Here is a 20,655-nt window from a genome sequence, read left to right on the forward strand (position 1 = left end):
TTTACAAATTGTTTTGTTGTTCCCCTTGATTTCTTCTGCTGCCATTTTCAACATACACTCATTTAGGTGCTGGTTCCAAGGAAACAACTGAATCAATGCTGTTGGCTTAGATGTGATTTTTAAGTTAACCTAATTTTTTTTATTCTGCTCTCAAATTTTATGCTATTGTCAGTGCATAACGAACAAGTGTAGATGCTGGAATTAATGAGAGTACATGATAATGAATTCTTTCATCTGCATTTTTTAAATTTCTAATTTTATTTCCTTATAATATTTAAAATCAAAAATACATTACATGTGTTTACAATTTAATAACAGGTATTAGGGATAAAAATCTTAAGTTGTGGATCCAAAGGAAGAGGAACTTTTTCTAATCACATACAATGTATGTATTGATTTAATTTGAAGAAAAAATATTCAAATATAGATCCAGAGAATTTTGTGGTGGATCCAAGGGTCTAATCTTTTGAGAGGGGGATCCAAGGGGAGTGGGAAATATATTATGAATTAAAAAGTTTGAGATATTAAAAGTATTTTATATTTAAGAATAAATGATTTTTGATATATATGTTAAACCTATGAATAATTGAGAACATCAGACATGTCTAATGTTCATGGCTCTTTATCGAAAGGGAGAGGAATGTAGCTTTATCTTATAATATGAAGTTTTGTTTTAAGCATAATGTCAAAGTTACATAACTTTAAGCTCAATATAAGTGAATTATATAGATCCAAAGAATTAAGTGATGGATCATAGGATCCAGGTTTTTGAATGAGGGATCCAAGGGGAGTGGGGAATAATTTATCAATTTAAAAAAAAAGAAAGAGATATTCATGAAAAAAAATTTGAAATATAGCTATGTAACTCTTCTGTATGGGAGATAAGAAAAATTTATCCTTTATATAAATGAGTCATATATTATATATAGGTTTGAATTATATATAGATTCAAAGAATTTAGTGGTAGATCCAAGGGTCTATTCTTTTGAGTGGGGGATCCAAGGGGAATGGGACATAATTTTTTAATTAATTTATAAACAGCATTTGCATATCCTTATATTTGAAAAAAAAGATATTACATGTGTTTACAATTTGATAACAAATAATAGGATCAATTAAATTTTAAATAAGTTGTGGATCCAAAGGAAGAAGAACTTTATCTAATCACATATGTGTTGATTTAATTTGAAGAAAAAAATATTCAAACATAGATCCAGAGAATTTTGTGGTGGATCCAGGAGTCTAATCTTTTGAGAGGGGGATCCAAGGGGAGTGGGAATATTTTATGAATTAAAAAGTTTGAGATATTAAAAGTATATTTATTTTAAAGTAAATGATTTTAATATGTTAATAAGGTCTCAAGAATAAATGTTTTATGTTCAGGCTGTTGATTGAAAGTGAGAGGAACATACCTTTATCTGATAATATAAATTATTTTTTGATTTCAACAAAATGATATCAAGCACACGTACATAACTTAATTAAGCTTAACATGAATGAGTTAAATAGCTCCATAGAATTAAGTGATGGATCCAAGGATCCAGTTTATTTGGGGATCCAAGGGGAAATTTGAAGGAAAAAAAGAAATATGAAATAAATATTGAAATATATATAGCAATGGTACTCTTCTGTATGGGAGATAAGAAAGTTTATTCTTTATATGAATAAGTCATATAGAAAATATATCTATGTAACATGAATCATACATAGATTCAAAGAATTTATTGGTGGATTCAACGGTCTCTTCTTATGAGTTGGGGATCCAAGGGAAGTGGGACATACCAAGATAATTTATGAATTAATTAATAAACAGAATTTGTTATCTCTAAGAACAAATGATTTTGCTACTAACAAGGTTTCAAAAATATTGAAAAAAAAATGAGGAACAGACATGTCTGAAATTATTATATCTTGGAAATAAGTTTGAAAATAAGACAAGACAATAATTAATGTCTCCATTCCAATTTTCATGAAATCAAAGATATATAATGAAGATTACATGGTTTTTTTTACCCTAAGTAACAAAAACGTGGGGGGAAAAAACCCACATGTAATTTTTAGTCATATATGGGTTTAAAAACCCCACGAAAGATTATATGGGTTTATTTCCCCCATGGGGAAAATTTTAAACCCCATGGGGTTTTTGTGGGGTTTTTCATGGGGTAATTTTAAGTACATGTTTCCCCATGGGATTTTTATCTTTGCCACTTAATATCTCAAAAACTAGCTAAAAATGTTGGATTTTTTATTTCATAAATCAATTTAAATATAAAAACCCCACCATTTAAAAAAAATCCTAAGATAATAGCTTTAAAGGAAAAGGGTGCGCAAGTTCGGAAAAATGTCCATTCCCAAGTTGTCCGTCCCACTGTTAATAGTTTTCCACCGTCTCTAAATCCCCCCATATTAAATCACCCTAAGTTTCTACTGATAACGATTTGTTAAACTGTCACAACAAAAATGCGTCCGATGAAAATGAGCGCCAGTGTGTTTCACCGAGGTGTTTTGAATATTCCACCTGTATAAATCTTGTGTCGTCTGACAACTTAACGGCAGACGGGAGCGCATCAAAGAATGTAAACAACACTGGATGTTAAAGCTGCACTATGAAGGCACGTGAAGAACTTGTCTTAATATTAGGTATGTAAAAATTTTAAATATCCTTTTGATCAAATGTTTCCAAACGTATCTCTATTTCATGTTTAAATCTTTGGTGTTTAAATGAAAGGGAACATATTATGTATCAGTATCTTGTATGTGTATTAAAACTCGAATGGTTTCATGCATTCACCTTTCACCTAGTTTTAACTTATAAATAATTAATTGATGGCAATGATTTTGTGTGGAAAAAAAATTAAGTCCTTAATTTTATGCATATTTTTTTTTTATATATGAAATGAGACATCATGGTATTATTCATTCAGTTGTCAGATCACTTTTATACTAAATTGATGATAAATCATATATATAGCTGTCGACTTTCTTATTTTTGTAGTAGTCTCTACATCTTTTTGAACAGTTATTGAAGTAAATTTCACCGACTACATATTTCTTAACAATCAAAATCAGGTGTTTTTTTGTGTAACAAAATTTTATAAGCCTTCTTATATGTAAGGAATATTACAAAATTTTTCTTATTTAAAACATTGAAAAATATTCTCTATATTTTTTGAGATAGTGATGTTCAGTTTACCGAACACGCATTGCGATGATTTTATGTCATGATTTAAAGTTCTAATTAAGCAAATGAATTTCCGGAATTCCATGAAAGGTTTTCATATAGAATGATATTTAGAATAATTTGAAATATTACACATGCTGAAAATCATGCACTTTAAAACTGAAGTAATCTCACATTTGCACTCGTTTAAGTAAACAGACAGTAGAATAGGACTAACGGGGGGGGGGGGGGGCAGATAAGTGGCAAGAAACTTTTGAATATTAGAAAAGAAATCTTTACTTTGCCATTATGCACTTATCTAAAGTATCAAATTTTTTACTATTAGTAAATCAAAGTTTTACTATAATGGTAAATCAAATCATTTTTTACTATAAATTTCAAATTGTTATATTCCTTTTCTCAAATTCTTATAGCCATCTTTTTTATACAAAGGGCATATTTCTTGATTATTCACGTTACTTATTTGAGAGATATCAAGACTGAACCTCCAAAAAAGTTCTAGAGTAAAGTTTCATGCATATATATGATATAATGAATCACTGCATAAAAGTATTTCCTATAATTAATTATAGAAAACTATAGTAAAACATTAATTGTTTGCTAGGAATATGTTGAGATCTTGACTGAATGTGTGGGTTGCATTCCATCGAACCCCTACCTTAATACATTCCGCTTGGTCACATGATTTTGGTTATGGGTGCTTTGGGGGCCTTTATTCAATTGTAGACGTACCTAAGATTTGAGACAAGTTGGGGAGGGGTTCAAAATTCCTCTAATGTCCCATAAAATTACTTATTGGCCTCATTTATGTGTCTTGTACTATGATTACTTAACTGTTTGGATATAATCTGTTTTCTGCAGATGTGTATTCAACATTGAAATTTCTCGTCATACGCCCAAATCTAGGTAAATTAAGTTTATTATGTAAAACGTTTCATTTAATTGTTTAGTAAAAACAAAACTTTCTAATGCGGAAAAAATTCTTATGATCTCATTGATCTGCCTTCGAGGACGTTATATACTACTAACACTAGCAGAATTTTCTTTGATTTCGGTCCAAGTCCCATTAGAAGGGTCCAAGAATACACAATCCAGTTGAATGTGTTTTGCCGATTCTTTTAACGAAAATACACTGTTATGTACAGTATTAAGTGATTCTGTGACTCACTGAGAATGACATGAGAGAAATTCTACTACGGAAACCATTCCAGCTTATTACAAAAAATTTAAAAAATGTAAATTTGAAATAAATAAATAGTTTTTTGTTAAATTTTAGATAAATATATTCGTTTTGTTTAATTATAGCATGATAATAATTGTGGTTTGATGACTATAATAAACATAATTTAATAAATATTGTCAAATAAAATTCCCCAAAGGAGTTAAGAGATACATTTTCCATTTGAAAAAAATTAAAATGATACATTAATGACATCATTTCAGATGTCTCCTCCACTTTACATTAATGTATGTTTTTTTTTCTTTTTACAAATTAGGATGAGCGTTAAATAGCGCCCTGAAGGAATGTAGGGTATTTTGACCTGTGCATCACACCCTCCCAGCAAATAATGTCCCTGTTTCTCTCGTATATACTAAATCTTGTGCACATTATTTTAATGTCATGGCAAAATTTTGTTGTTTCTGATATTCAAGAACACGTGACAATATTAATGTTAGATGTGTTCATCAATCATGTTCGTAGGATTTTTACTACACGTAGATTGTTTTTCGTGTTTGATTTTATACCAGTGCATCGGTTTTGTTTCTTAATTATTATATAAATCTGCAGCATAAATATACTCCAATATGTATGTTAAGGAAGTATATTTGCATTAATATCCTTTATAATGAGATGCTAGGAATTTATTTTATCACATTTTTCCTTCCTTTTAATAATTGACCAAAAAGGAAAAAAAAGTCTTAAAGAATTTTCTTAAGTGAAGGAAATTATGATTAGAGATCTTCTGCACTCAAGTTTAAGAATAAATTATTTTCAAAACAAACTTTAATTTTGTTACCTGTAAGCTTTCAATCTATAAATAATTTTAAGTGAAAAAAATCAGTAAGCACTAATTTTCTCTCTTATTTAAAAGTCAATATTTCATTGTATTTGTTTCATTAAGCATTGGTATATGACGCCATCTTCACCAAATGTGAAAACAAGAAAAACTTTAATATAAGCAGCATACAAAAATAATCCCTTCAAAATTTAGAAAAATTAGAGACAATCGGGTTAGCCATAAATTGTTTATCTGTTAGGTGTTATTATCTGACATACTTAAATGTTGTATTATATCTTTTATTAAAAAAGATGAACATTAAATATTTTCAAGTAGAAGTGGGCATAAAATGATTGTTAACAGTAATTTTTAATCCTTAATGTCGTGGGTAATTAAAACATTATGACTTTAGCTTGACCTGACCTTGCTACTAAAATAAGATGTTAAGTTTAACTGAAATAGTGATATGCGTCTTGAGTGTGTGAAAATACAATAAATATTTGAAGAATGTACATGTAGAAAGTAATATTGTTATCAATGAATTTTATTCCATATATAATGTTTTGAAATACTTTCAAGACTTGAATGATATCCCAACCCCTCCCCCATCCCACAAAACGGGGAAAAGAAACTGAATAATAAGCATACACAAATATTATATCATTTTTTATTTATTAAATAAAGGGTTTATACTTGGAGTCTCTGGATTATCGGACTTGGAATATGCCAAGGAATACTCCAGTAAGGCCGGAAATCTGAAAAAGAGACCGGAACTCAGGCTGGATGAAGCATGGCTGACCATCAACTCCACCGTCAACTTCAACATTCTACTTTTCTCATTAAATGATCAGTGTTGGAAGGTGAAAAATTAATACCGTTGATATTTAATCTTTATGCAGATTTTTCAAAACTTACTTTTCTCATATTATGAAGTGAAAATTGTTTTAAAACCATAATAAAACATTTATAAATGTCATCAATGATTTCAAGTTGTTGTAATGTTCAAAGCTTAAGAAGATCGTAGCGAGTCCTCCGATATCTTGACGATATGCTAACCTGGTCAGCATAACAAGCGTTAAATTACAACGATGTTAAGGCTGCCCAGTTTAGCAGAGTGGCCTCACATTACTGTCCATTGCTGCTGTTTATTGCAATTCATATAATGTTGTTAAAGAAAACAGAACTGAAAATTATAAGTATCTTCCACCATTTCAGTGTGACCCAGTGTTTGTTGACACGATACCTATGCACAGCACCTACACGCTAAAAGTAAACACGACATTCGGAACAACGACTTATCTGAAAGAAAATGACCTCACAGGGAAAGCGGATGAAACGTTCTGCACGTAAGTTATAAAGTACACACAGTCTGAGGAAAAAGTTGGATTTAATTTGCTTGCGCATGTTTTTCTTAAATTTTCTTTGCTACGACTCTTCAAGGTTCTGTCCGCGATTGATGAATCTGCTAAAGGTTCATCATCCCTTAGTTAACTCATATAAAATTTTGCTTTGATGCTTATGATTTTCCAAAAGAAATCTAATCTATAATTAAAATACATACTTACGATTCCAGTGTAGCTTACTGAGGAAATAAATCAAAATTCCATTTTGAAACGTAGCTTGATCATTATCAAAGAAAAATTAGTAATTCATACCAGTAAGAGTAATCTATCTTGTCAGATGGTCAATGTACCATAATCCTTCTTTGCTGTCTATATCACCCGATGGAATATGTTAAGATAATGAACAGTGATATCATGCTCAAAAGTGCAACTGTGAGCAAAGCCAACATAGACCTCTAAAAACAGAGTTGATCTCAGGTGCCATGGGTGGAGTAAACATACCCTGTCAACCGGTTACACCCACTGTGTGCCCCTTGTCATGATCGGATAAACGGAAAAAACGAAAAATTCCGTAGAAAAATCAGTGTGAAAATAATGGTCTATTAATTTGTATGAAAGATGTCAGTCAACATTCGACTTAACGACAGACTGTTTTTGCAAACAAAGTCAGTATGTCTACCATAGAATTTGCAAAATGTTGTTTTTAAACAAATTGTTGATATCCTTGTATCATCCACTTGTTTGTCAATAGCCTGCCTCATTTTAGGAATTTTCAGTACGTAGAACAAAAGCGCGTGCCCCTGCATATCGAATCAACTGGTGATATAAACTCCATAGTTATGCTAAGGGAAGTTGACGATAGGAAACTTGAAATCATCACACTAATCATAAAATTAGTTGTTAGTTTGCCACCAATGTCTTTCTCTAGTGAAATATATTATCCAAATATAAAACAGATGTGTCAGACTCTGTGGTGTCTCATTTAGAGTTCAGTGGGATATATTGAATCAAAGTAGAAACGAAAATTAATATTGTTAATTTAATTTCAAGTGATTATTAAAGATGGAACTGATTTAAATGATTGGCTTTTAGATTTCACGAGAAGTTTACAGAGACGGGGGATTATTGGGTTTTTGTTACAAATCAAGAATTTCTCAATCACCAATGCAACCTGCTTCAGATCAACGACCCACTCCCGGCGGAAATGCGTAAGTCATGATAGAAATTAATCTATGTTCGTTTTGCATGGAGTCACTGTATTAATTATCATTACCGACATCATCCGATGTTTCTGACGAATTTTAACACATTCACAAACAGCTTCTTCATATTCTGTAAAGTCCATGCACATAGTTTCCTATTCTCTATTTAACATAATTGATTTAATCAAAGTGTTTTTTTTTTAAACTTTTATCAATTTTAAAGTACAGTTACAAAATTACTTATTGAATATGACTACAAAGAACATTTCTTCTATCCCGCATAATTTTTTTCTTTCCGAATAACAGCAGGGCTAAGGTGAATAGAGGTGAGCGTTGTAGCCCTTGGACTCAGGTTGATTATCAAAAGGTATTATTCATATTTTGTTTGTTGCATCGCTTTTTTCTTACAGCGATAGTTTATGTGTTTGGTGGACTTCTGGTATTGTGGGTCATTGGTGACATGATAGTTAGACTAGACAGGTACGTAGTGAATGGCGTTTGGCTGTTTCAATATTTACATTTTAAGATGTCTTTGTCCAAGATATAAAACTACAAATAGGGAAAATTTTAATAGCTTTATATCTTCATAAAGCCATTTGCATATCACGTGACAGAATTGCCTTCTCCCTATGTTTCTTAGTACCCCTGTAATACACTGGGCGGGGCTTGCAGACTATTGAATAAAAATAAGTAAATATTGCACTTCTTTTATTGAATCAAGGAATCGCGATCGGGTAAAACAAGTAATTATAAGAACCTTATCTAATCTTTTGATTTAAGAGAATGATCAAACAGTTTGCTAACATGATATTTTTACGCACCTTTGGCGGTTTATGCAAATTATAACGAAAGCAAACTGTTTTATCACATCGTAAAACTTGTTTGACAGTTATTTCTCAGTTAAATGTATCATTAAAACACAAAGCTTTAAATTGGTACTAAGTAATATCTATTTCATATATATGTGCTAGTATTCTTTGTTCTTTTTACAAGTTTGATGACCATCCTTGACCTTCATTGCTGTATTGCAATACGTATAGAAACATTCTATTTTATTTTTCTGCAGAAAATACAATAAATCACAGTCCTTAAACATAACGGATCCGGAAAATGCACCACGGAATTTACGTATGAAGGTATAGTGTATACCAAATTGTAATCCTTTGCGTGCAAAACATTTTCTTATAGTGCACTTATTCACAACAGTTTTGTCTTTCACTTACTTTACTTTTCAATTGATAATGAGAACATGGCTTATTTTAAAGTGTTAATAAATGAAAACAGTCTTATGATGAAATAAAATTTTAAAGAAAGTAAAAGAAAGTAAGATATAAAAGAACTTGAAGTTCACACAGCACCCCCTTCTTCAAAATTATTAGATGTAACAGTTTGTTTATACTTACACTACATACATCTACATGTATATATATGTATTTTATTTAATGTTTAATTTGGTTATTTATAGTCTCTTCGACAAACAGCCAACGGATTTTCAGACATGAACGGACAGAACGGAATACCGAGTGATCAAAGCGAGGCTCATCGTCAGTATTCAACACACAATAAAAGAGAGCGATTGAAATCATTGGACACATTCAGAGGGTGATACTTTACATGTATAAATGTATCTGAATGTGCAATGAGCTGTCACCCATTTTTATTTGCATTTAGAATCAACACAAAAATATCCCCTTTTGTGCATTTCAGTGGCCTACATGTAGACACTATGCACGCCAGTTTTACCCTTAAAAATTAATACTGTAACATAAAACGCAGAGAACGCGAAAACAAACCTAAACCATGAGTCCATAGAGATTCATAATTTTGTAAATTTCACTTGCAACCAGAGGGCCTTTCAGGACTTTTTAGAATCTCCTCCACTTCGTGGATTTGGCTTGAGATCTGTAATTTGGTTCCCCCTTAATTTATTTGTGAGTCCTAAAATCTCCTGTCTGCAATTAAAGTAAAAAAAAGAATTCGAGGATAGCGTTTCTCTGAAACTTATACCCGCGGAAAGATTTTTAAATAGTAATTAATCGTTATAGGGGGACGTGTACATGTAAGAATGAATATTTTACAATTATAATAATTAATGATATAAATTGTTCTTGAACTGAAGACATGTGCATGTAGGCTTATATCGAAAATAATGATTGAAAGGAAAGAAGAACTTAAGAATTTGAATGTGACACAGTTTCTCTGGGCTTCATGACTGTATATGGATACACATTTGAATATTATATAATATTTTCTTTTCTTATCTTTATCCTGACGTGTGTGGATGATAATGAAATTTGTGAACTAGATGGGGGATACTAATTATATGTATTATCCTCTCTTATCTTTAGATTGAGTTTGATGATTATGATATTTGTGAACTATGGAGGAGGGGGATACTGGTTCTTTGATCACCCTCCTTGGAATGGGCTAACAGTTGCAGACCTGGTGTTTCCATGGTAACATTTTTCTTGTTTAATATATTTTTAATTACTCTTTTAATTCATTTATTAAATTATCTTCAGTTATCTCCTTAACTTTCTAGTGATTTTGATAGAATTATAAAAATTTAACCAAAAAAGTTTCAATAGGAACATGTATATATGTTTAATTAAGGAATAACTGTCTTATTTTTTGGATTCATGATGTGATCAATCGAGTGGCTTGCGTGATAATTTGCATAAACGCCGAAGGCGTTTATGCATAAAATTATCACGCAAGCCAATCGATTGATCATCGTCATGAATCCAAAAAATCTGACAGTTATTCCTTATATTTACATGCTCCTGATTCTGCAAATTCCCGTGCTAATAGCCCCGCTTCTGTCTCTATTTGTCCCGCCCCGCACGTGATTTTTTTTTAACCGCGCCTATCGATGAACCAGTAGATTTATGTAGAAATAAAGTATTTTTACAATTTGCAATTTTATCTCGGACAAAGACATTGGAAATGTAAATATTGCTTTTTATGTTTTTACAGGTTTATATTTATCATGGGTACAGCAATGAATTATTCCTTTCGCGGTATGAAAAAGAGAGGTGTCCCCAGATACAGAATGCTATATAAGGTTCTCAGAAGGGCAATTCTTTTATTCTTTATCGGGATCGTTCTGAACACCAACTGGGGACGTAAGTTTAACTCCTTAATAAAAATACAAATGTAAGTAAAGTGATATCCTCCTTTTTACCCCAGCCTGCAACTGATATTGCTGGAGGATCTATTGGAATTGCTTTGTACGTACGTTAGTTTGTATTCTATTAAATATGTAAGGGCAAACATTCAGATCAATATCTGGCTTGGCGACTCTTTGGAACTAGTAGTCAGTTGAAAGCATGCTACAGAAGCTGGCTCCATTGTTCTTTTTGAGTGCAAGGCGCACCTCAGGATCTGACATTTTAAGTGATGCAGAAACCAAACTTGAAAATGTGGTGCAAATGTTACAAATGTAGATTAATATCTTATGCTCCAATAAATCAGGTTATGTGCAATGTTAAGTAAAGCATTAATCATTTTTGGCTTAACATAAGGGATATTCAAACCGAATATGTAACACTACACTAAGATGGGCGTTTAGCTAACTTTTTTTACTTATCTAAAGGATTTTCAAACTGAATTTGTAGAAAGTTTTTCACATCCATGAGTTTTTAAAACTCACCACAACTACTTGTATTGTAAAACCAAACTTATACTTACATGTATATTGTATCTAAGTGCGCTTAGTCTGAAGCATATTTCAGATGTTGCATGTAGCCTACATTTCATTGGCTCTTAAAAAAGAGGATTTAAGGCTGTTCAAAGCTAATTACAGATAACACACAGTACATCTATGGATGTTTTGGGAAATATATACCTGAAATTTCTCACGTTCTGATTGTGTCCTCATATGGGGTGCCCTGTTACAATGTGAAATGTAATTATAACGCAAAATGCAATAAACCAATAAATTTTGCATTGAGATCAACAAAATGTAATAAAGCAAAACGAAATAACAGACTTTTAGGATTGTTACATTCTGCGTTATTACTCGTACATTTTGCGTCGAGATCAACGCAAAATGTAATATCCCAGTTTATTACATTTTCAGTCGTTATTGTATTTCGCGTTCTAACAGTGCCCTCATGCGGCGTTTGAATGTTTGCTTTTTGTTTGATTGTTTTTGGGCTTGTTTTGCAATTACTAATATAAAGTATTTTTGGAGGAGTTGGTAAAAATATATCTTAGTACTTTTATAAATATTGGCTACAAGTCCGTCTTCTTTCATTTATCTCCCTTATTTCAGCCGTTGACCTGGATACTATCCGTATACCGGGTGTGTTACAGCGGTTCAGTCTGACGTACCTTGTGCTGGGGCTGATTGAGATCTGCTTCTGTCGGTACGATACCCCGGATAAATATCAGGTATGATCAGAATACGAGTTATCTCTCTTCTTTCAGGTAATGCTCAAAAGATAGTAAATTTACCAGGGGTTTTGAAAACACAACAATACAAGGGGGAAAAGGAGAGAAAGAAAGAATTATATATGTATACATGAATGCTTTTTCTTCAAACGTAACATTGGTTTTCAAAAATGATGAAAGTACAGTGTTCAGTAATCTTTTAGTTTTGGAAATTGCATCTTAAATTACCCCCGTATTCAAAGAATATTTCATACAAGTGCAAGTTGGAAAAGTTCAGACGTTGTAATTTACCTAACCATGATAAGAAAATTTTATCAAAAGATAAAAACTTTAACGGATCAGATGTGTATTTCACGTTTTCACGTGCAAAAATAGCGTGACACTATCAAAACATATAATTTCCCGTGCAAAATATCGGGTAAATACAAAATTTTATCGGTAATATCTTCATAATTTTTTTAGATTAATGATAGGTAAATCTTTCTTAAAAATTAATATATCGATTAAAATAATATAAATTTTATGCAAATCTCCTGAATAATTTTGAACTTAAAAATAATTTCTTCACCATTCACGATCGACGTAGCAAATATTGTATTTTCAAGCTGAAATATAAAACCCTAGTCAGGAGTACAAATTTGAAAAAAAAAACAAAAACCCAGGTATCCATTAATTAATTTCCTATTTGTCTGCTAATAGTAATGTACATGTTACACGAAAGATGCCGCTATCTTCGCCCAGACTCTGTATGCTAATTAAGTCCTCCTCTTTGATTGGTTTGTTACAGGACAGATGCTGGTCACCGCTTAGAGACATTCTGTTGTTCCTCCCTCAGTGGATTTTGTCCCTGGGTATCTTAGCAGCCTATGTGTGTTTGACCCTGCTTCTGCCCATAGGTGACTGTCCCACGTAAGTCTGAAAGTCTGATGTTAAGTCTTTATAAATGCAAGCTGCCCCCCTCCCCTCCCCCCGGGTACGATTCACGATAAATTACTTGCTCAGTGAGTAATTTAATTTGTGCCAAAAAGCATGGTAATCAAAACGCTTAATCTTCGTATGTTTAATGTCTGCCTCATCTGTTTCGTATTTGGATGTTTTACTTACTATAGACGATAATGGCCAACTAAAAACAACACTATGACAATCAGGGTGACTTCAGCTTTTCCATCGTCAACTTCCCTTATTTACAATAATCCAATAGCACCTGGTACATGCTATTGATTCAATACGCAAGATCATGCTCTGAATACGATTACTTGTTTTTTTTTTAACCGAGACAAACTACTAACAAAAAAGTTGATGTTACAAGGATTTCTACAATCCTGTTGAACGAGTCAGTTTATCGCAAATTCCACGGTCGTTATGGTGACTTTCTTTGTAAATACAACCCATTGTTAGGTCGTATTTTGTGTGACATATTTCCTATACCATTTGCTTTAATACTATAAATTTGACTACCGGATACTCTGTCTACGTTATCAATACATACATGTATAAGGCTCACGGCGAGGGTGTCCGGTCGACATGGGATGCTTTCTCCTCCTAGGCACCTGATCCAACCTCTGGTGTTTCCAGGAGTCTATGTTTTTTTTGCCCTGTTCATGATTCGTTTTTTTACTGAATTTTATGAGAATTAATTACAGTTTCACTTTATGTTGAACGTAAATCAATAAACAAAACCTGTATTCCGTTGTTTTATGTTCGTTGCAGTTTTATCCATGTGTAAATTGTTTATGATCTTGTATTGATTTGTTTGTTTTGTATTTGTTTTCCTGTTTACAGGGGATATATTGGACCTGGCGGTCTCCACGACGGAGGTAAATTTTATAACTGCACGGCAGGAGCTGCCTCTTACATTGATATCAAGGTGCTGGGGAAAAACCACATATACGGAAAACCTACACCGCATGTAAGGTCATTTACCTTCTATTTTATCGTGCAATTATATTTTCAATTGAAATAGACATTCGAAAAGAAGAACATATAGTCAATATTTTTGTCGGTATTCTATCTTTCAACGTTTGTTTTGCACATATTACCGTATATACTCGCCTATACGGTTGTATTTTTTGAGGTTATTTTGGAGGAATTGCCATTGACCCGCTTATAAGTCGGTAAAACTTTTGGCCAGAATATATGCTTTATCGTTGGCTTTTATCTTTTCTTAAACAGCAAAATGATAAGTTAAATGTGATTAGTGGATATGATGCATGTATATATCGATATTAATGTAAAATATTGACCATGAAACAAGCACATGAAAAATACACGAACTTTCGTCCACTACATGTACTAACATTTCAACTAACCATGAAAAAATATTTTTTTTTATCACTGTTAGTGATTTGGTGCAGGCTTACATCATCAAAATGTGAATCCTGCAAAAATAGAAGTTCGTTTTTAAGAATTATTTTGACCAAAACTATAACATGACTGCGCCCTATTTTCAGATTATCTATCAAACAACTACTCCTCATGACCCCGAAGGCATTCTGGGAACACTGTCTTCCATCTTTCTATGCTTTTTAGGATTACAGGTAATTCATATTCTCTATTTCTATATGATTTTGTTTTCATTTAATGTAAAACGCTTAATTGTGTGTTAAATGGACCCTCCCCGTTTATAATATTAAGTCTGATATCACCAAAATTGTGAATCCTGCTAAAATAGAAAGTATACGTCATCTTGAAAGTAATGATATGAACTGAATATGACAGTTTTTTTTACAGTAATATTACTGATCTACTGTCTTGAAGAAAAAAAACATTATTTTGTTCATCTAAAAATGAACCAAGAAATATATTTTCCACTTTATATTCAAAGCATTTACTTGTATATATTCTTTGCAGTCTGGCCGAATTCTTTTGTATTATGTTGGCCATGCCAGTCGGGTGGTACGATGGCTTATTTGGGCGGTTATCACGGTATGTATTGGAACTTATCTGTAAATATAAAATTTCTAATGTACAGAGGTATTCAATATTGTTATTCCCATCAATTACAAATGGAATTCACATGCAAGTGTAAACATTAATGGTATATTAAGCAGAACAAATGGAAATAATAATAAACAACTAAATTCATTGTAGAATACAAATGGAAAATAAAAGAAAGAATTCAAAATTAAAACAAAATTTTTAAAATGCCCCCCCCCCCACCCCACCCCAAAATATGCAAGCAACAGTGTATGTCACCCCAAAACTGACTTTCTTCCATTTCCATGGAAACGGCAGCTATTTTGGAAAATGCATGCAAACAACGCTAATTGTATTGATTATTAATTAGTAAATTACCTAAGTTTGGAATTTCATTCACATTATCGATGTCATCTGCGAGAACTCCTGCAGACAAAATTAAGTTGGAGAAATAATGATTTCAAAATAAATAAAAAGATTTAATTTTCCAATGTCTGACATATCGTGTATTTGGCTTCCTGGATGATCATTACTTGATCTATATATATTTGATAAAAGTATTCACGATGGAAATTTAAACCGGAAGGTGTAATTAGTGACTGGCAAAGTGTCCTTCCGCGAAGATTTTATTTTTTTGTAATTAAAAACAGCAGTTTTGGGGGCAATATTGATAGCATCGAATCAGATTAAAATTAAAAATGAAAGCTTCGTTCAAGTCGTCTTTGATATGTTCATTAAATAATCGCAGGTCTCTAATGCATTTTAATTCTCTATTAACCGGTTTATTCAATTGGACCAAAAGATGAAATCGGAAACAAAAAAAAATAATAGTTCTACAAGAAAGGTCATTGACTTTTCCATATATACATGATTAGATTGAGTATCTTAACGACTTTGTATATCGTGAAGCATTAGCATATAAAGCCTTCTTATACATATCAATGGATTTGAGTAATTTTTACACAGGAAAATAAGATTACTTTCCATCACATTATATGTGTTGTTATCATGCTGAAATATATTGACAACTTATACATTTTTATGAGATGTTATGTACAAGGCATTACAATTTATATTGAAGTTCATTGTTCTGGGTAGAAAAGATAAACCTGACGACCCATACTCGAACAGTAACAGAACTCAGAAAGGACACCGAACTATTGACAGTAGTTCAAAAAATGTTGTGTCAAATACATAGGTTGAGAATGTGTTCTTGGTACTAAATAAATATGTCTATATCTTGATCAGATTTTGGATGATACACATTTGGAAGCAATCAAAAATTATGCCATTTTTACTAGGTCCCAATAAAAGATGAAGAATAGTTTGGGAAAAATATTATTCCCTCAAAGTTACCATATTTAACTAATTTATTTTTTATTGTCTTTGTCTTGTGCATGCTTGTCGGTAGATTTTAAGCCAATGAGGACAACAATATTTTTCTTCAGTCCATATTTTCTCAAACTAAAAGTAGAGTAGAACAGTAATTGTATCATGTGATTTTTATCTTTTTACAAGATCAAAAAGTTAAATGATACTTACATTGTACATGCATGTCCCCTAAAAAATAGAATTTATTCAATTTAAATTTATATTAAAATCAATTGTCATATACAAATTTAAATTGAACCAATTTTAAATTCAATAATTATCCACAATAAAATTGAACAAATTCTAAATTTGGTAATTGGCTTATACAAATTTAAATTGAATAAATTCTAAATTTAATAATTGTCATATAAAGAGAACTACATGTATATGCGATATTTTTGCTCCCATCAAAGCCAGATTATGAAAATATCTAGAAATACACAATTGACTGTACACATTGTATGAAAAATCTTAATTGACAAAAAATATTGTAGCAAATAAGTAGATTATCGGCAATTCTTTTTTTTCTGTGGCATCAAAGAATATAATTTGGATTTTTCCATTATATTTATGAAAGACGACACAATGGACGAAATTCGTTCAACTATGAGTATAAAATTTATTGGGCGCCGCAAGCTTGCTCCAGAACAATGTTCATATATTTCATTGATGTTATAATTCTACACATTATACTTATAGTATCAAAAGATCGAACTGGGGCAGACCTGCGCTCCATGATATCGACATAAAAAACACTTTTTTTTCTAAAAATCATTGAAATTGTGAATTTAGTCATCATTTTTGACGTCATATCTACAAATGTAACATATGGGGTCATGGCTCATGAAAATGGATAATTCTTTCAAGTCTGCCGAAATCACCAGGTTTAGAACTTAATTATAGATTTCTACATCAAAGTTCAAATTTGGGACCAGATATTGGTCATTATAGAATATACATGTAGTCCTTTAATTTGAACAAATTCCTAATTTGTATGTTAATTATTGTCATTGTTTTCAGGGAGCCATAGGAGGAACTCTGTGTAAATTTTCCGCCAATGATGGCTGGATTCCACTCAACAAGAACCTCTGGTAAATAAAGAAATGTAGATAATGAACAAATATGATAGTGACGTGTAATGTAAACCACCTTTCATTTGTGCTTCTGAACTAAAGGATGGGGAGTGGGGGCTATTCTGCATGTGCCCCATAAACTTAATAAATTGAAGCCGTCCTTTTGCTAATATTTTGACTAGTTTTTCGTTAATATTGATTTGTTTTTAATTTGTTTCTTATTTTGTTTTTGTTTGTTTGTCTGTTTGTTTTTGTTGTTTTTTGATTTCTTTATTTTATTATACCCCCGCTCCGAAGGAGAGGGGGGTATACTGTTTTACCCTTGTGTGTCTGTCTGTCTGTCTGTCTGTCTGTCTGTCCGTAACAAATTTTGGTCGCAGTTTTCTCAGCAACTACTCATTGCAGATGCTTGAAATTTTAGCACAATCTTTGTTGAGGCATGCCATATGGTGGGATTCATTTTTGTACGAATTCGATGTCAACTTCCTGTTTATCCGTGCGTCTGTCCGTACCATACATAACAAATTTTGGTCGTAGTTTTCTCAGCAACTACTCATTGCAGAAGCTTGAAATTTTAGCACAATCTTTGTTTAGGCATGCCATATGGTGGGATTCATTTTTGTACGAATTCGATGTCAATTTCCTGTTTATCCGTGCGTCTGTCCGTGCCATACATAACAAATTTTGGTCGTAGTTTTCTCAGCAGCTACTCATCGCAGATGCTTGAAATTTTAGCACAATCTTTGTTGAGGCATGCCATATAGTGGGATTCATTTTTGTACCAATTCGATGTCAATTTCCTGTTTATCCGTGCGTCTGTCTGTACCATACATAACAAATTTTGGTCGCAGTTTTCTCAGCAACTACTCATCGCAGATGCTTGAAATTTTAGCACAATCTTTGTTTAGGCATGCCATATGGTGGGATTCATCTTTGTACTAATCTGATGTCAACTTCCTGTTTATCCGTGTGTCTGTCTGTACCATACATAACAAACTTTGGTCGCAGTTTTCTCAGCAACTATTCATTGCAGATGCTTGAAATTTTAACACACTCTTTGTTTAGGCATGCCATATGGTGGGATTCATTTTTGTACGAATCTGATGTAAACTTCCTGTTTATCCGTGCGTCTGTCTGTACCATACATATCAAATTTTGGTCGTAGTTTTCTCGGCAACTACTCATCGCAGATGCTTGAAATTTTAGCACAATCTTGTTTAGGCATGCCATATAATGGGATTCATTTTGGTACAAATCCAATGTCAACTTCCTGTTTATCCCTGCATGTGTCTGTACCATACATAACAAATTTTGGTCGCAGTTTTCTCAGCAACTACTCATTGCAGGTGCTTGAAATCTTAACACAATGTTTGTTTAGGCATGCCATATGTTGGGATTCATTTTTTACTAATCCAATGTCAATTTCCTGATTATCACTGTGTTTGTCCATAACTGAACTTGTGTATTCACATCAGAGCGGGGGTATTATTAGTGAGCATTGGCTCGCAGACTTCTTGTTAATTTATTCACCATTAATATATATTTCTTTATTTGTTTGTCTTTCATGTACCTCCTTTAATGGAAATCTTTTGTTATATTTTCAATATGATTATTCCATTGCGGAATATGATCTGTTGATCTGTTTACATTCCATAAATGTTAAACATACGTATAATATATAAAATAAAATGCTGTACATAATTCAGATAACAAAATGATTGCTCCCTTAATATTAATATATCTGTTATATTTGCAGGTCAGTTTCTTTTATCATGGTGACCGCCTGTTTTGCATTCCTTCTCCTTTCCTTTTTGTATCTTATCATTGACGTTGCCAAAATATGGGATGGGACGCCTTTTATATTTCCTGGTAAGATTTATTAAAGAAAGAGGAAGGAATATATATATATATATATATATATATATATATATATATATATATATATATATATATATATATATATATATATATATACTATCATTATTTTTTAATAAAATTTCTATGTCAATTTCAAAAAAATTATTTTGATTGATGAAGAGCTGTTTGAATACATTGTCAAATTTGTTCAGATAACTTCTTTAGTCAGATGATTTATTTTTAGAATATTACATAAGGTATTTGGAATTTTCTGAGAATTGCATCCTTGGAATTCTTTTGAGAAATACACATTTGGATTTTTTTTTCGGAGAATGACATCTTCAAAATTATATATTTTGAGAAATTCACCTTTCGGAATTTTTTTTTTTTTGAGAATTACATTATAGGAAAATCTGATGAGAAATTCATCTCTTTTTTTTTGTTTTGTTTTGTTGTGTTTGTTTGTTTGTTTGTTTAGTTTTTTTTTTTTTTTGAGAATATCTTCGAAAAAAATTTTGAGAGTGACATCTTTGTCTTTCTATTTAAAGGAATGAACTCTTTAGTTGTATACGTGTGCCATGACGTGTTTTATCGATTTTTCCCCGTCAACTGGTCAATGGATAATCCAATGCACTGGCACTTACTTCTGAAAGCAGTGTGGGATACGGCAATATGGGTCGTTCTGGCGTATATTCTTTACAGAAAGAGGATATTCATTGCTCTATAGACTTGCATGTGCCAAGGTTAAAGATGTAGGGAGAATATAAAATGTTTTCTTTGTAAGGATAAATGAAAAATGTTCTTAATATGGAATTGAACAATTCAATTTATATGTAAACAAAGCAAATTGATTTAATGCTTTAATAACTTCAGTGCTACAAATATTATTTATATTTTTGTTCTTTGTAGACAAACGTCGCTAGCATATTACCGCACGAGAAACGATATGTACATTGCGTCAATCATTTATGAAAGATGAAAGCAATTCTCCAACTTTGTGAAAATTGTAGTTTAAATATTTATGTTCTTATTCAAAAAATTAATATGTTGCTAATGAAAGTCTTGCAATGCTTGAATCTTTTTATTAATGATATTATTTTTATGTTAATCGTGATATGAAGTCTGAACATATATTTTGCGTACTGAACATGGTCATTTTTACAGGGTAGAAAATTGCGATTTCCAGTTATTGTTTGCTACGGAAGTTCAAGAATTCACAAATTGTGTTGGTTTGTTATTTGGTACGGTACCTCGATTTTTTCGAAACTGTTCACTGTGATGATAAATTTTGACAAAAAGAAAAGTATTATGTTCTTT

General features: G+C 31.8%; 1 protein-coding gene across 1 annotated transcript; it reads left to right on the forward strand.

Moving 5' to 3' along the window:
- Positions 1-2,509: 2,509 nt before the first annotated feature.
- Positions 2,510-20,414, forward strand: LOC133202211 (heparan-alpha-glucosaminide N-acetyltransferase-like). The gene is made up of 17 exons (XM_061337987.1): positions 2,510-2,640; positions 5,866-6,041; positions 6,397-6,527; positions 7,617-7,732; positions 8,137-8,206; positions 8,793-8,862; positions 9,192-9,328; positions 10,075-10,182; positions 10,703-10,851; positions 12,003-12,121; positions 12,909-13,030; positions 13,904-14,030; positions 14,572-14,658; positions 14,972-15,046; positions 17,429-17,499; positions 19,238-19,350; positions 19,887-20,414. The coding sequence occupies exons 1-17, from the start codon at positions 2,607-2,609 to the stop codon at positions 20,063-20,065; spliced, it is 1,884 nt and encodes a 627-aa protein (XP_061193971.1). The 5' UTR covers positions 2,510-2,606; the 3' UTR covers positions 20,066-20,414.
- The last annotated feature ends 241 nt before the right edge of the window (positions 20,415-20,655 follow it).

This window comes from Saccostrea echinata, unplaced genomic scaffold (genome assembly GCF_033153115.1).
Source record: "Saccostrea echinata isolate AGI-Se365-2 ecotype Australia unplaced genomic scaffold, CSIRO_AGI_Sech_v1 ptg000046l, whole genome shotgun sequence".
NCBI classification, from domain to species: domain Eukaryota; kingdom Metazoa; phylum Mollusca; class Bivalvia; order Ostreida; family Ostreidae; genus Saccostrea; species Saccostrea echinata.

What these genes read in the sequence shown, in the direction of transcription:
- LOC133202211 (XM_061337987.1), top strand. Translation starts at nt 2,607, where the DNA reads ATGAAGGCACGTGAAGAACTTGTCTTAATATTAG. An exon ending in CACGGAATTTACGTATGAAG is followed by an intron (nt 8,863 to 9,191) that starts GTATAGTGTATA and finishes GGTTATTTATAG; the next exon opens with TCTCTTCGACAAACAGCCAA. An exon ending in TCTGAACACCAACTGGGGAC is followed by an intron (nt 10,852 to 12,002) that starts GTAAGTTTAACT and finishes CCCTTATTTCAG; the next exon opens with CCGTTGACCTGGATACTATC.